The sequence below is a fragment of the Schistocerca piceifrons genome, chromosome 4 (assembly GCF_021461385.2).
Source record: "Schistocerca piceifrons isolate TAMUIC-IGC-003096 chromosome 4, iqSchPice1.1, whole genome shotgun sequence".
Taxonomy (NCBI): Eukaryota; Metazoa; Arthropoda; class Insecta; order Orthoptera; family Acrididae; genus Schistocerca; species Schistocerca piceifrons.
Genome location: NC_060141.1, coordinates 232,411,101 through 232,424,824, shown reverse-complemented (window position 1 = coordinate 232,424,824; position 13,724 = coordinate 232,411,101). Strand labels below are relative to the sequence as shown.

The following is a 13,724-nucleotide window of genomic DNA, read 5'->3' as shown; positions in this document are numbered from 1 at the left end:
GATAATAGAAATTATTCAGATAGTGAAGCGAGACGAAAATTTAATAGTCATGGGTGACTGGAATTCGATAGTAGGAAAAGGAAGAGAAGGAGACGTAGTAGGTGAATATGGATTGGGGGTAAGAAACGGAGCCGCCTGGTAGAGTTTTGCACAGAGCATAACATAGTCATAGCTAAAACGTGGTTCAAGAATCATAAGAGAAGGCTGTATACATGTAAGAATCCTTGAGATACTGACAGGTTTCAGATAGATTATATAATGGTAAGACAGAGATTTAGGAACCAGGTTTTAAATTGTAAAACATTTCCAGGGGCAGATGTCGACTCTGACCACAATCTGTTGGTTATGAACTGTAGATTTAAACTGAAGAAACTGCAAAAAGGTGGGAATTTAAGGAGATGGGACCTGGATAAACTGACTAAACCCGAGGTTGTACAGCGTTTCAAGGAGAGCACGAGGGAACAATTGACAACAATGTGGGAAGGAAAGACAATAGATGAAGAATGGGTAGCTATGAGGGATGAAGTAGTGAAGGCAGCAGAGGATCAAGCAGGTAGAAAGACGAGGGCTAGTAGAAATCCGTGGGTGACAGAAAAAATATTGAATTTAATTGATGAAAGGAGAAATTATAAAATTGCAGTAAATGAAGCAGGCAAAAACGAAAAATGAGATCGACAGGAAGCGCAAAATGGCTGAGCAGGCGTCGCTAGAGGACAAATGTAAGGATGTAGAGGCTTATCTCACTAGGGGTAAGATAGATACTGCCTACAGGAAAATTAAAGAGACCTTTGGAAAAAAGAGAACCACTTGTATGAATATGAAGAGCTGAGATGGAAACCCAGTTCTAAGCAAAGAAGGGAAAACAGAAACGTGGAAGGAATATATAGAGGGTCTATACAAGGGCGATGTACTTGAGGACAATATTATGGAAATGAAAGAGGATGTAGATGAAGATGAAATGGGAGATATGACACTGCGTGAAGAGTTTGACAGAGCACTGAAAGCCCTGAGTCGGAAAAAGGCCCCGGGTGAAGATAACATTCCATTACAACTACTGATAGCCTTAGGAGTGCGCCGAGCGGTTCTAGGCGCTACAGTCTGGAGCCGCGCGACCGCTACGGTCGCAGGTTCGACCCTGCCTCGGGCATGGATGGATGTTTGTGATGTCCGTAGGTTGGTTAAGTTTAAGTATTTCTAAGTTCTAGGGGACTGATGACCATAGATGTTAAGTCCCATAGTGCTCAGAGTCATTTGAACCGTTTTTGACAGATGTGAAAATTACCGAACTGTCAGTTTAATAAGCCACGGCTGCAAATTACTAACACGAATTATTTACTGACGAATGGAGTATCAGTTTGGATTCCGTAGAAATACTGGAACACGTGAGGCGTTACTGTCCCTACGACTTGTCTTAGAAGGTAGATTAAGAAAAGGCATACCTACGTTTCTAGCATTTGTAGACTTAGAGAAAGCTTTTGATAATGTTAACCGGAATACTCTCTTTCAAATTCTGAAGGTGGCAGGGGTTAAATACAGGGAGCGAAAGACTATTTACAATTTGTACAGAAACCAGATGGCAGTTACAAGAGTCGAGGGGCATGAAATGGAAGCAGTGGTAGGGAAGGGAGTGAGACAGGGTTGTAGCCTCTCCCCGATGTTATTCAATCTATATATTGAGCAAGCTGTAAAGGAATCAAAAGAAAAATTCGGAGTAGGTATTAAAATCCATGGAGAAGAAATAAAAACTTTGAGGTTCGCCGATGACATTCTAATTCTGTCAGAGAAAGCAAAAAATTGGAAGAACAGTTGAACGGAATGGACAGTGTCTTGAAAGTAGAATATAAGATGAACATCAACAAAAGCAAAACGAGGATTATGGAATGTAGTCGAGTTAACTCGGGTGATGCTGAGGGAATTAGATTAGGAAATGAGACTCTTAAAGTAGTAAAGGAGTTTTGCTATTTGGGGAGCAAAAGAACTGATGATGGTCGAAGTAGATAGGATATAAAATGTAGACGGGTAGATCACATAACTAATGGGGAGATATTGAATAGAATTGGGGAGAAGAGGAGTTTGTGGCACAGCTTGACTAAAAGAAGGGATCGGTTGGTAGGAGAATTTTTGAGGCATCAAGGGATCACCAATTTAGTATTGGAGGGTAGAGTGCAGGGTAAAAATCGTAGAGGGAGACCAAGAGATGAATACATTAAGCATATTCAGAAGGATGTAGGCTGCAGTACGTACTGGGAGATGAAGCAGCTTGCACAGGATAGAGTAGCATGGAGAGCTGCATCAAACCAGTCTCAGGACTGAAGACCACAACAACAACACATGTCGTCCTCTCTTATATTGTTCCAGGGTCAGAAGGTTGGAGTGCCTCGAGGAAGGTGTGGCGTCCGCTTGGTTCGCCTGCGAATTGTTCTTTGTCTGCGATCGTGTAGGCGTGTCGCCGCTGTTAGAGAAGTGCAACTGGCTCGAGACGTACGACCTCGGCTCGAGGAGGTGCCTGCCACTGAGGAACCCGGATGAGGAAACTGTGGTGAGCAAAAAATTTTACCTATTCTCGTCTCGGCTTGTCCCGGCGGAGGTTCGAGTCCTCCCTCGGGCATGGGTGTGTGTGTTTGTCCTTAGGATAATTTAGGTTAAGTAGTGTGTAAGCCTAGGGACTCATGGCCTTAGCAGTTAAGTCACGTAAGATTTAACACACATTTAATTAATTTTTATTCTTGTCTTTCGTACGTAAATTTCATCAAATCAGTAAACCGCGTCAGTTTAGAGGCCAACTACACACGATATTTTTGTTAGTACTGGCCACTTAAAGGTCTCGAAATAGTGCTCTAGATGCAATATAATAAGTATTAACGTGGTGATTGAGGTGTTCGGACTGGGGTTGTGCAGACATGTGACTCAGTATTTTTATTACCCCTTTTTTCACAATGAAAAAACTGTTTTAACCAGATCTAAAAAAGTATTATGAACAAAATATTCCTTGAGGCCCGAATAAACTTCAACAAAATATGGTTAATGCGATATACCTTCTTCAAATGCTGACGGTAATTAATACAAAACCATCATACATAGTCCCAAATGGGAAATCCAAATACACTACATTAGAAAGTCTGTGGCCTCCAACTGTTATGACAATATCAACTTTTTGTAAAAGTAAATATTCATTTATGCACAACAGAAAACTTGAATTTCACTGGCTGAATTTGAGTGGTCTCCGTTGATGGCCCACCGTGCGACGCGGTGGGATACCAGCCTAAATATTGCCCGCCATAAGGCCTGACAACCAGGATTTACGGTCTAGAGTGCCATTTGTTTTGGTAGCAGGACCCCTCTGGTTGTCATCTGCGGTTCCCTTATAACACAGTGCTACGTAGACGATATTCCACGCCCTGCGCTCTTGCCAATCACGCCAAGCCATTCTGTTCTTAAACTTCAGCATGTAGTTCCCGCCAGCAAATGGCGAAAGTTTTCAGTGCTTATCTCCATGCTTGCCTAAACATACCTCGCCCAGCAAAGTGGGCGAGCCTCTCCCCGACTGAGAACTTTCGGAGTGTTGTGGGCAGAGTCCTCCAACCAGCTTGGGATTTTCACGATGTAACCGCCAATTGTACAGAACATGGCACGATACCCCTCACATAGGCATCCAATAACTCAGTCAATCAATATCAAGCCGAATAACAGCTTGTATAAGTCCCAGAGGTAGACCCATGCGTTATTAACTTGCGCAACTGTGAAACCTTTTCTGTTGAATAAATCATAAAAATTTTCTGAAATCATAATCATTTGTTTATGTCTACATGCACATCGCACCTACCGATTCCGTAGTGAGCCGTTCTTTTTTGTTTGTCTTAGAGTATATATTGAGAATATATTAATATAGAAATTCGCAGTATACATGGATGAACCACAGGTTCAATTACGGGATCTGTAGTGAATCGACAAAATAACCAAGGAGTATGGAATAGATCCACAGTTGTGGCAAGATGCTAAGTTAGTTTCGAATAATCACGAGCACTGCATGCACTGATGTGAACCAGTTTGCTTTCGACACAATATCCTCTTATCACTGTCTCACGTACAATAGGCCAATCAAGCCATAGCGATCGCAACTTCTGGATGAAGTGAGCTATCACTGACGTCACATTTGTATGTAGCTCTGTCCCTCGACTTGAATACAAAAGCATCAGGCTGCCGAGATTAACTCAAAAGCACTCTCGCTGAGGTCCTTGCAATCTGCTGAAGCCATTCCTCGCCTACCACCAACAGAGTTCATGTGACTGAAGGAAACAGCACTCGCTCCAAAAAATGTGTGTGGAATCTTATGGGACTTAAGTGCTAAGGTCATCAGTCCCTAAGCTTACACACTAAGGACAAACACACACACTCATGCCCGAGGGAGGACTCGAACCTCCGCCAGGACCAGCGGCACGTTCCATGACTGCACCGCCTCAGACCTCTCGGCACCCCCTCCAACAGGCTGCAGTCCACACGCCAGTTCCGGTGCTGCCCGTGCTGACCACGTCCGTTTTTGTGTCGCTACACACGCCAACTTAGAGTCTTGGACACACGTACCACCAGAACTGCTCTTCTTGGGGTCTCTCCAGAACGTCCCTTGATTCAATGTCCATCTCTAATCACCGGTCGAGCTCCCAGACTCGGTGGCCGTCATAGCCCTTTGTTCCCCCTCGCTGAATTTCGACGGCGTGCAGACAGCCCCTCCTACAGACTCGGCGCTAGCTTCCGGGAGGTGTCTGTCCCCTCTACTTCAGTCCAACTGACTGCCGCCGTTCGCGCCTCTCCTCAGCACCGCCACGTCGGCGGTCTCTTTGGTCACGTGTCTAACAGGAGTGCCAAACACAGCGCTAAGATCCAAATCACTGGCGCAGGGGAACATAAGGAAGCCGTCTTACATGGTGCAGTGTATGTCTTGAATACTGCTCGTTTAACCAGTGGTACACTCACATTTCATTCTTGCACTTTTTTTCTTCATGTGATCCACTTTCAGTTAAAAATTTGTTTTTAGGAGAGATGAAGTGTTCACGGAGAAATGATTCTAGGCCAGTTTTTACATTTGTTTTGCTTTTTATTACGTTTCCAGCCAGTGAAAAAAAGTTGAATCACTTATTTAGCAAAATGAGAGTGAAACCACTACCTGGCAGATTGAACTGTGTGCCGGACAGAGACTCGAGCTCAAGACTCTTGCCTTACTCGGATAAGTACTCTACCGACTGTCGGTAGAGCCCCTGCCCCCGAAAGGCAAAGGTCCCGAGTTCGAGTCTCGGTCCGGCATACAGTTTAATCTGCCAGATAGCTTCAGTTCTTTAGCAATTTATTACACAAGATGTAAGTGGGAGGAGTGGACGTCAAAAAGCGGGCAAGATGAAATTATACAGTGAAAGATGGAAAATTAAGATATATTCTAAACGACAGGTTACATATGCATGGCCACCCTGCGCAATATCGAACAACTTTTCGGCCACCGAAAACTTTAATTGTTGTGCCGAGAGAAAATACGTTCCCTGGTTCAACGGTGCGTTCTTTGGTTTGCTTTCGGTGGAACTGTAAGACATGAAATTTGACTAACTTCCAGCATACTGCGTAAATGTTCATTTACAGTTATTTATATATATATTTTTGCTATCTCCACAAGTTTCTTATATTTAGGGAAATACCATTGTGACTCTCTGCATGTTTTGAAACTTGGCGCCGACACGAAACTGATTCTGTCTAAGATATCTAACATACTGGAAAAGTATATGCTGTCGTTTTGCTCGGTGTCTGAGATTTGCGGTGAACTTCCCCTCTGTTTAGCTGCAACTAGACCATCGAATCCAGTGGCGTAGCATATCTCTAGGAGGTGTCGCTACGCTGACACACATCATGCCTTGGTGCGACCTGAAGAGACGGCATGCAGCAACTATTGTTTTCTATGGGTTCCTTGCGAGGTGTCAACCTTGCTTTGCCGCCCTGTTCTTTGGACGACATCACGTCCCAGCCGCTCCCCGCCAACCGCACCTTCGCACCGTCGTCGTGCAGGGAGCATGCACGTGTCTTTGACGAGAGTGAGGAGGGGATGGGGTGATAACTGAATGCTGACACAATGGAGAACACAGCGAGGGTAAAGAGGGCCCACACCACATTGTGGTGACCAGAAACACTGGACGAAGAACCAGTCGCAGATGGCACACTTGCATCCAGACACGCAGACACTGTGGTGTCTTGAACAACAATGTGACCATCTGTGGCGGCACAAGACACTTCTGGGTGTGGACATCGATTCAGCCTGCTGGACAGGCGCCCAAATTGGTGACATCAGGGGCGGCTGTGAGCCATTTACCTCCATGAACAACAATGTGGATTGTGCCACCCGCGACATGCGGAGACACAAATGCGATTGCTGGTGTGGGCTAGGCCGACGTACTCGGTCTGAGGATAGGCATTCTGCAGCAAAATCAATAATATACGAAGAAGAACACCATGAAACTTCCTGGAAGATTAAAACTGTGTTTTAATCCGCCAGGAAGTTTCATATCAGCGCACACTCCGCTGCAGAGTGAAAATCCAATTCTGGAAACATCACCCAGGCTGTGGCTAAGCCATGACTCCGCAATATCCTTCCTTTCAGGAGTGCTAGTTATACAAGATTCGCAAGAGAGCTTCTGTAAAGTTTGGAAGGTAGGAGACGAGGTACTGGCAGAAGTAAAGCTGTGAAGACGGGGCATGAGTCGTGCTTGGGTAGCTCAGTTGGTAGAACACTTGACCGCGAAAGGCAAAGGTCCCGAGCTCGAGTCTCGGTCTGGCATACAATTTTAATATGCCAGGAAGTTTCATATCAGCGCACCCTCCGCTGCAGAGAGAAAATCTCATTCTGAAGAAGAACATGACTGCTTTTAGTGTCACCTCTGCAGCCTTACACTAACTTGTCTGAAGTAAGAAGCTCGTTTGGAAGGCTCTCACAACCCTTCGCTGCTACCAACACTGTTTCTGTGCAAATCCTTAGTAGAAGACCTCACTTTGCAGCCGAAATTTTGTTTCCATGGTGTCCGCATAAGATGCAACAGGGTAAGGTGTCTACGATCGTGTAACAATTCAGTTGGCGACGACCCGACACGTTGCAAAGTGTGGTAGGACGACAGGAAAATCTGTAAAGCTTGCTCCCATCTGTGGGGAAATGGAGTATTCCCGTGTGACGTTTTAACGTTCAAACGAAACGTTCAGCTTCACCACTAGACTGAGGATGGAAAGGTACAGTAGTCAAATGGTGTATGAAATTGGTGGAACAAAACTATTGGTAATAGGCTGAGGTTAATTGTGATCCATTGCCTGAGACAATGACCTCTGGAAGACCTTCACGACAAATAAAAGAAAACAAATCCGGATGTCGTGGGGACAACAAAAGGAAACATTGTTTATGTGCCTACCTCTAACAACAATCGTGTGTTCCAGAATGGACTCGCGAAATCGATATTACTTCAGGCGCAAAGGAATTGACGACAATGGCTGTCAGTGGGCATGGATTTACATCAGTTGGGAATGTCAAAATTCGTGCCAGACGGGAATTTGAACCAAAGGCTCCTGCTTACTAAGCAGATGCTCTGACAAATAAGAGACTGTGGTCAGCATAACTGCGCGCACTTCGTTAGTACGCCTCACGTCAGATCCAAATTCTAACCTTACCCACACACTTCTGATGTAGTGCCCATTGCTCATTTCCCTTTTTATTCGCGGTACTTCCACTATTCCGACAAGACATAGAACCTGGTGTGCATCAGCACTAAAGAGGTCATTGGCCATCCTCATCTTTATTATTTATACACCGATCACCCAGAACATTATGATCACCGACTTACTATCTATATAAACGTCCAGGCGGAAGCAGAGCCACCTGGCGAGGAAAGTGTGGAAGTCAGACACATGCATGGTGCGCGTAGTATCAGTGAGTGTCTATCCGTGTGTAGAATGGGGAAGGTGTGTTGTTTATCTGAGTTTGACCGAGGCCAGATTGTGATGGCTGGAGGCTCAGCACGAGCATTCCGGAAACTGTACGACTTTTTGGGAGTTCGAGGAGTACTGTATGAGTGTATTCAACACGTGGCGAAAACAATGTGAAACCAGGTTCAGGGGTTGGGTGGACACCCCTCATTATACATGTCAGACTTCGTAGGAGTGGCAGACTTATAAAACAGGAATGGCGGCGAACTGTGTCGGAACGAACATCAGGCTGGGCAGAGTAAAACAATGTGTGACCACGCAGTGCGCCCAACACCCCTAACGATGGACCTCTGTAACCGACGGCCCAAGCTTTTGCCGCTGTGAACAACACGACATCGACAACTACGACTGAAATGGGCAAGAGACCATTGGCACTGGACGTTGGCGCGGTGGCAGAGCACTCCATGACCCGATGAACTCCGATTCCTTCGTCATAATGTTCATACTGATTGGAGGTCGCGAATCCGTCTCCTTCCAGGGGAACAGTTCCTTGACACATGTACTTCGGGTCATGGACAAGCTGGCGACTTCTCCATTGTGCTAAGGCACTATGATGGCCAAGGAGTACCCTTCACCGGTTGGAGACCACGTACATCCCTTCATGACGATCACTTTTCCCGATGGCAGTGGTAATTTTCAACAATACAAAGCGTCATGTCACAAGGCCAGTACTGTTGTGGAATGGTTCGCAGACACAGAGGCAGGTGGGTGTTTGTCGGCAAGTAAACCTTGTGACGGCAGAAATATAGGTAGAATTTTGTAATACATAGATAAGGCGAGTGTCTCTTTTCTAATCTGGCTGTGGTTACACTGTGTTTTGTTACGAGTTATCGAGACAAAAGCTATAGGTCTACTGGAATAAACAATTTTATGGGAGAGCACTGCCCCGATCCTGTATGAAGGTCCATCTACAGCTAACACAACCTGCTTAGCTGGGTCGAAGTGAATGAAACGTCGAGGACTGAACAATGCTTCGTTTAATGCCTTCTGGAGCTCTTTGAGCTACACGAAATGAACATTTTCGCAGCGCAGGCAGTTGAGCGATGCAGCAATTTACACAGAGTTAGCAATAAATTTGATGTAGTATGCATGCATCCACACGACTGACTGGAGCTCCTTAATGTTTCGCAGATCTATAAACGTATCCAAGTGTGATGTAGTAGAATGAATACTTTGTGCATTAATTAAATGACCTAAGTAGTACAGTCCTTCATAAGGTGAAGCTCGACCAAACGGTAGTCTTTATGCTGGAACACAACCCAGGTGAGAGCTTATCGCGAAGTATTGCTTGGACTGCTCGTCCAGTGGCAGCTGAAAATACGTCTCACACAAATCTTTACTTGAAAAATATCAACCTTGCCCCAGATTCTCCGTAAATTCCTCCAAACGTGAAATAGGAAAAGAACCCACGGCAGTTTTTTGGTTTGGTGTTGCTTTAAAATCAGTACACAGACGTAAACCACCTGAAGACTTCTTGAGAATGACCAAGGACGATGATCAGTGGATTGCAGAAACGGGATGAACAGCCCAACTGTCTTTACATATTTACAGTACCTCAGCAACTTCCTCACGTATTGTATGGGGGACAGGCCGTGCGCGAAAGAATCTCGATTGCGCATTGTCTTTCACAGTAATGTGCGCTTCAAAGACTGTAGCCCTTGCTAAACCTTGCCCAAACAATTCCTCGTATTTACTACACAATTCATAAACGTTACTGTGAGGCCTTGAAACACTGATTTGTAATACACTGTCTTGTATTCAATGGTTCATCAAATGAAATGAGTACCCTGATGAGCCAGAGAAACTGATATACCTGTCTAATGTCGTGTAGAGCCCTGCGAGCACGCAGAAGTGCTGCAACACGACGTGGCCTGGACTCGACTAATGTCTAAAGTAGTGCTGGAGGGAACTGACTCCAGAATCCTGCAGAGCTGTCCATAAATCCGTAACAATACGAGAGGGTGGAGATCTCTTTTGAACAGCACGCTGTAAGGCATCCAAGATATGCTCGATAACGTTCATGCGTGGGGAGTTTGGCGCCAGCGGAAGTGTTTAAACTCAGAATACTGTTCCTGGAGGTACTCTGTAGCAATTCTGGAGGTGTGTGGTATGCCATTGTCATGTAGGAATTGAGCAAGTCCGTCGGAATGCACAACGGACGTGAATGGATGCAGCTGATCAGACAGGATGCTTACGTACGTATCACCTGTAAGAGTAGTATCTAGACGCATAAGGGGTCGCATATTACTCCAGGTGGACACGTCCCACCGTTACAGAGCCTCCACCAGCTCTAACATTCCCCTGCTGACTTACAGTGCCCATGCGTTCATGAGATAAAGTTTGAAACGAGACTCTTTCGACCAGGCAACATGTTTCCAGTCATCAACAGTCTCATATCGATGTTGGCGGGCCCAGGCGAGGCGTAAGGCTTTGTGCCATACCGTCATCAAGGGTGCACGAGTGGGACTTCGGCTCCAAAAGCACATGTCGTTGATGGTTTCGCACACTGACACTTACTGATGACTCAGCATTGAATTCTGTAGCAATTTACGGATGCATTGCCCTTCTGTCACGCTGAACGATTCTCTTCCGTCGTCGTTGGTCCTGTTCTTTCAGGATCTTTTTCCGGCCGTAACGATGACGGAGATTTGACGTTTTGTCGGATTCCTGATGTCGTACGGGAAAATCCTCACTTCAGCGCTACTTTGGAGATGCTGTGCCCATTGCTCGTGTGGTGACTGTGACACCACGTTGAAACTCACTTAAATCTTGATAACCTGCCATTGTAGCAACAGTAACGGATCTAATAACTGCGCCAGATACTTGTCATATTATGTAGGCGTTTCCTACCGCAGCGCCGTATTCTACCTATTTACATGTCTCTGCCTTTGAATAAGCATGCCTATACCAATTTCTTTGACCCTTCAGTGTATAACCGAAATGTGTTTGCACCGTTTCTAGAACTAAGAACAAGAAGCGAAAGACCCTCTGTCACTCCACGAAAAGTTTTAGGCGAAATACACACGTCAAGGACTAGAATTTCTTGTCTGTTGTAGGCAGACAAAATAGAAGTAGGCTGCTGTAGCGGTAGAGTATCAATTGAGCCATATGTGTCTTTGTCAGTTAGAGAAACACAAGTACCAATATCCATTTTAATTTAATTGTTTTTGTTCCACGAATAAATGAACAAACATTATGTTTGCCTGCTTGCGTACTATAGTGAAAGATAATGCGACGTGGAAGTGCGCGGCATGGCCTGTTCCATTGTTAATGGCTTCCCCATAACTGTGTGTTCTTGTTGACAGCATTGCTATAGCCACGCGTTTTCATGGTGGCCCTAGTTGCCAGAGTGGGGGTTGCCGCGTAGACACTGTTTAAATGTGATCTTGTTGTCCGCATTGGTAGCATTTTGCATCATGACAAGGGCAAACTGTCTGGTCATGATGCGAAAAACACGGAGTAGAAGACTGCCCCCCAGAATTTTGTAGCGCACTTTGAGACTGAAAGTTTGCACTTCTACATTTACTGTGTGCCTGAGCACTACGTTTTATCACTTTAACTTTGTCTTGTACTTCAGAATGAGCACTGATCAACAGAAATGCATGGTGCCTCAAATTCAACCTCTATCGACTGTAGAATAGTGACAGATGCCAAAGTAGACAGCACTCTTCTTAAATAAGTACCTGATAGTTTTAGAATTGCAGCACTAATGCACGTATCTGACCTTACTGAAATTGACAGCACAAGAACTATTAAACGTACGATGCCTGGTTAGTACTCTAATCCAGTGGTTTATTGTTGGTGTAAGCTGCTGTTTGAGATGAAAAATATATAGGTCGATGCTGTGACATGGACCTGACTATCATAACGTTCATTCAGTAACTTAACAAGGTTTTCTTACTTAACTAATTCGGGACTTAAGTCTGAACACAGTTTAACACAGAGCGGTAGACTGACTGCGACAAAAAGACAGCATTGCAGTCTATACACGTTTTGTTTTCTACAGAAAAATCAGCCTCCAATTGCGCTAGATATTCCGACATTCTACAACAGATGAAATAGTAAACCACTTTATTACAAGGTAAGAAACAATATTTACCTAACTTAGTACAATTCAATTCCACAGGAGATTTTCGTGTATTTGATACTGTTTCTGAATATTAAAGCGTCACCTGATACAGCAAAAATTCCAATATTCTTCACTTGAAGTATACCTGACATATTGTTCACATTAAGTCATGCCTAAGACATTTATTACACTGGCGAAATTCTCGGATGATGCTGTCGTCTTGATTGGTGCCAACCTGCCTTCTTTTCTAGTAGTGTAGTAACTATGCACTGAAATAGACTGTTCTTTTGTAGTTTTATTAGCAAGTGAATGAATTGTGAAATGAGAATAAAACGTCTAATGCCTTCAAGAGCTGTCAGTAGTACGATGGTAGGTGAACTACATACATTACCTGAACTGCTCTTTCCAAGGGATATATTGACCTAAAAATTGTGCCCCCAAATATGAGAAAATATGTATTATAGCTTGTAAAGTTGATTTGTCTTCTTCCATAACTATCAACTATTACAAACCCAGAAGTAGATTGTTTCAGAGTTTTCGTTTGAACTGCATACATCCTCCTCTTCCAATCAGAGCTACCTCACACTCCCTCCATCCATCATCTACCATCCCTTACATTCTTACCCCTCCCCCCAATTTTTGGAATGCGAATGCCTCGATTATCGTACAATTTAGTGATAACACACTTAACATCGGATACATTAGTGTGGTATAGGGTAGCATCTTTGACAAATAACTAAATTATTGGATCTACATCTATAGTCATACTTAGTGAACCTCTGTGAAGGGCCGGAAGTTGGTACTTCCTATTGTACCAGATATTACGGCTTCTTCCCATTTAAGACTTCACCGTCGTTCTTCCAACGGCTTTGTCTAGGCTGCGGAGGAGCAGATAGAGGTTCGGGACATCTCATGACCGTTGGAATGGCGAACTGCCGCTAAAGGCGGAAGACCCCGCAATGCTGAGTTGCCCTTGTACTTATACACCAGTGCAACGATTTTATGGTATTAACAATATATGCAGATATGTCTCACCTTGTTGACAGTTTGAACACACAGTTTGGCGTCACTAGACAATAACTATAATAATTCTGCACAAGATCGACTCCTTGCCACTATGGCAACACGTACATCGTCAATATCTTTGCATGTCATTTGTAGTGAGCATCCACTAATATACTGCCCCAATAATTCCATTATCTTAAATGGTAGAAAAGTCAACCAGCAACTGGTCGCAATAGAAACGAACACAGATTTATCAGAGCATATCTGCCCATTCCTAATGCTTGGTGTTTTCCTTCCAGGAGAAAGGCTTCAGGAGTTTCCCATGCAAACCCTGGCCAGGGACGAATGAAAAATATTGGCTCACAATGCTGAAAGTTTTGAAACCACCATCTGAAGCTGAAATGTAAGTGGATTTTTTTTTTCTATTTTCTGGTTGTTAGTCCATTACTCCACTTTAAATACTGATTTAGTAGTACTCATGTGCTGGCTCTTCCAGTACACATACTGTCAAATCTCAAAATTACATCATTTTCTTGTACGTAACGTGGATAGGCGTAGTTCATGATGTACACAGTGGTGTTAAAGGTCATGAAATACTTTCTAATATTGTGTCGGATCTTCGATTGTCTATCGTAGTGCGGCAACTCGA

At 44.3% G+C, this 13,724-nt stretch overlaps 1 protein-coding gene across 1 annotated transcript in view; it reads left to right on the top strand.

Annotated features, from left to right (window-relative positions):
- LOC124795744 overlaps positions 1 to 13,482 on the top strand; it is a 37,341-nt gene extending 23,859 nt beyond the window's left edge. The window contains exons 4-5 of the mRNA XM_047259827.1: positions 2,359 to 2,539; positions 13,375 to 13,482. Of these exons, the coding sequence (XP_047115783.1) occupies positions 2,359 to 2,539; positions 13,375 to 13,482 (289 nt within the window). The remainder of the gene's footprint in view (positions 1 to 2,358; positions 2,540 to 13,374) is intronic.
- The last annotated feature ends 242 nt before the right edge of the window (positions 13,483 to 13,724 follow it).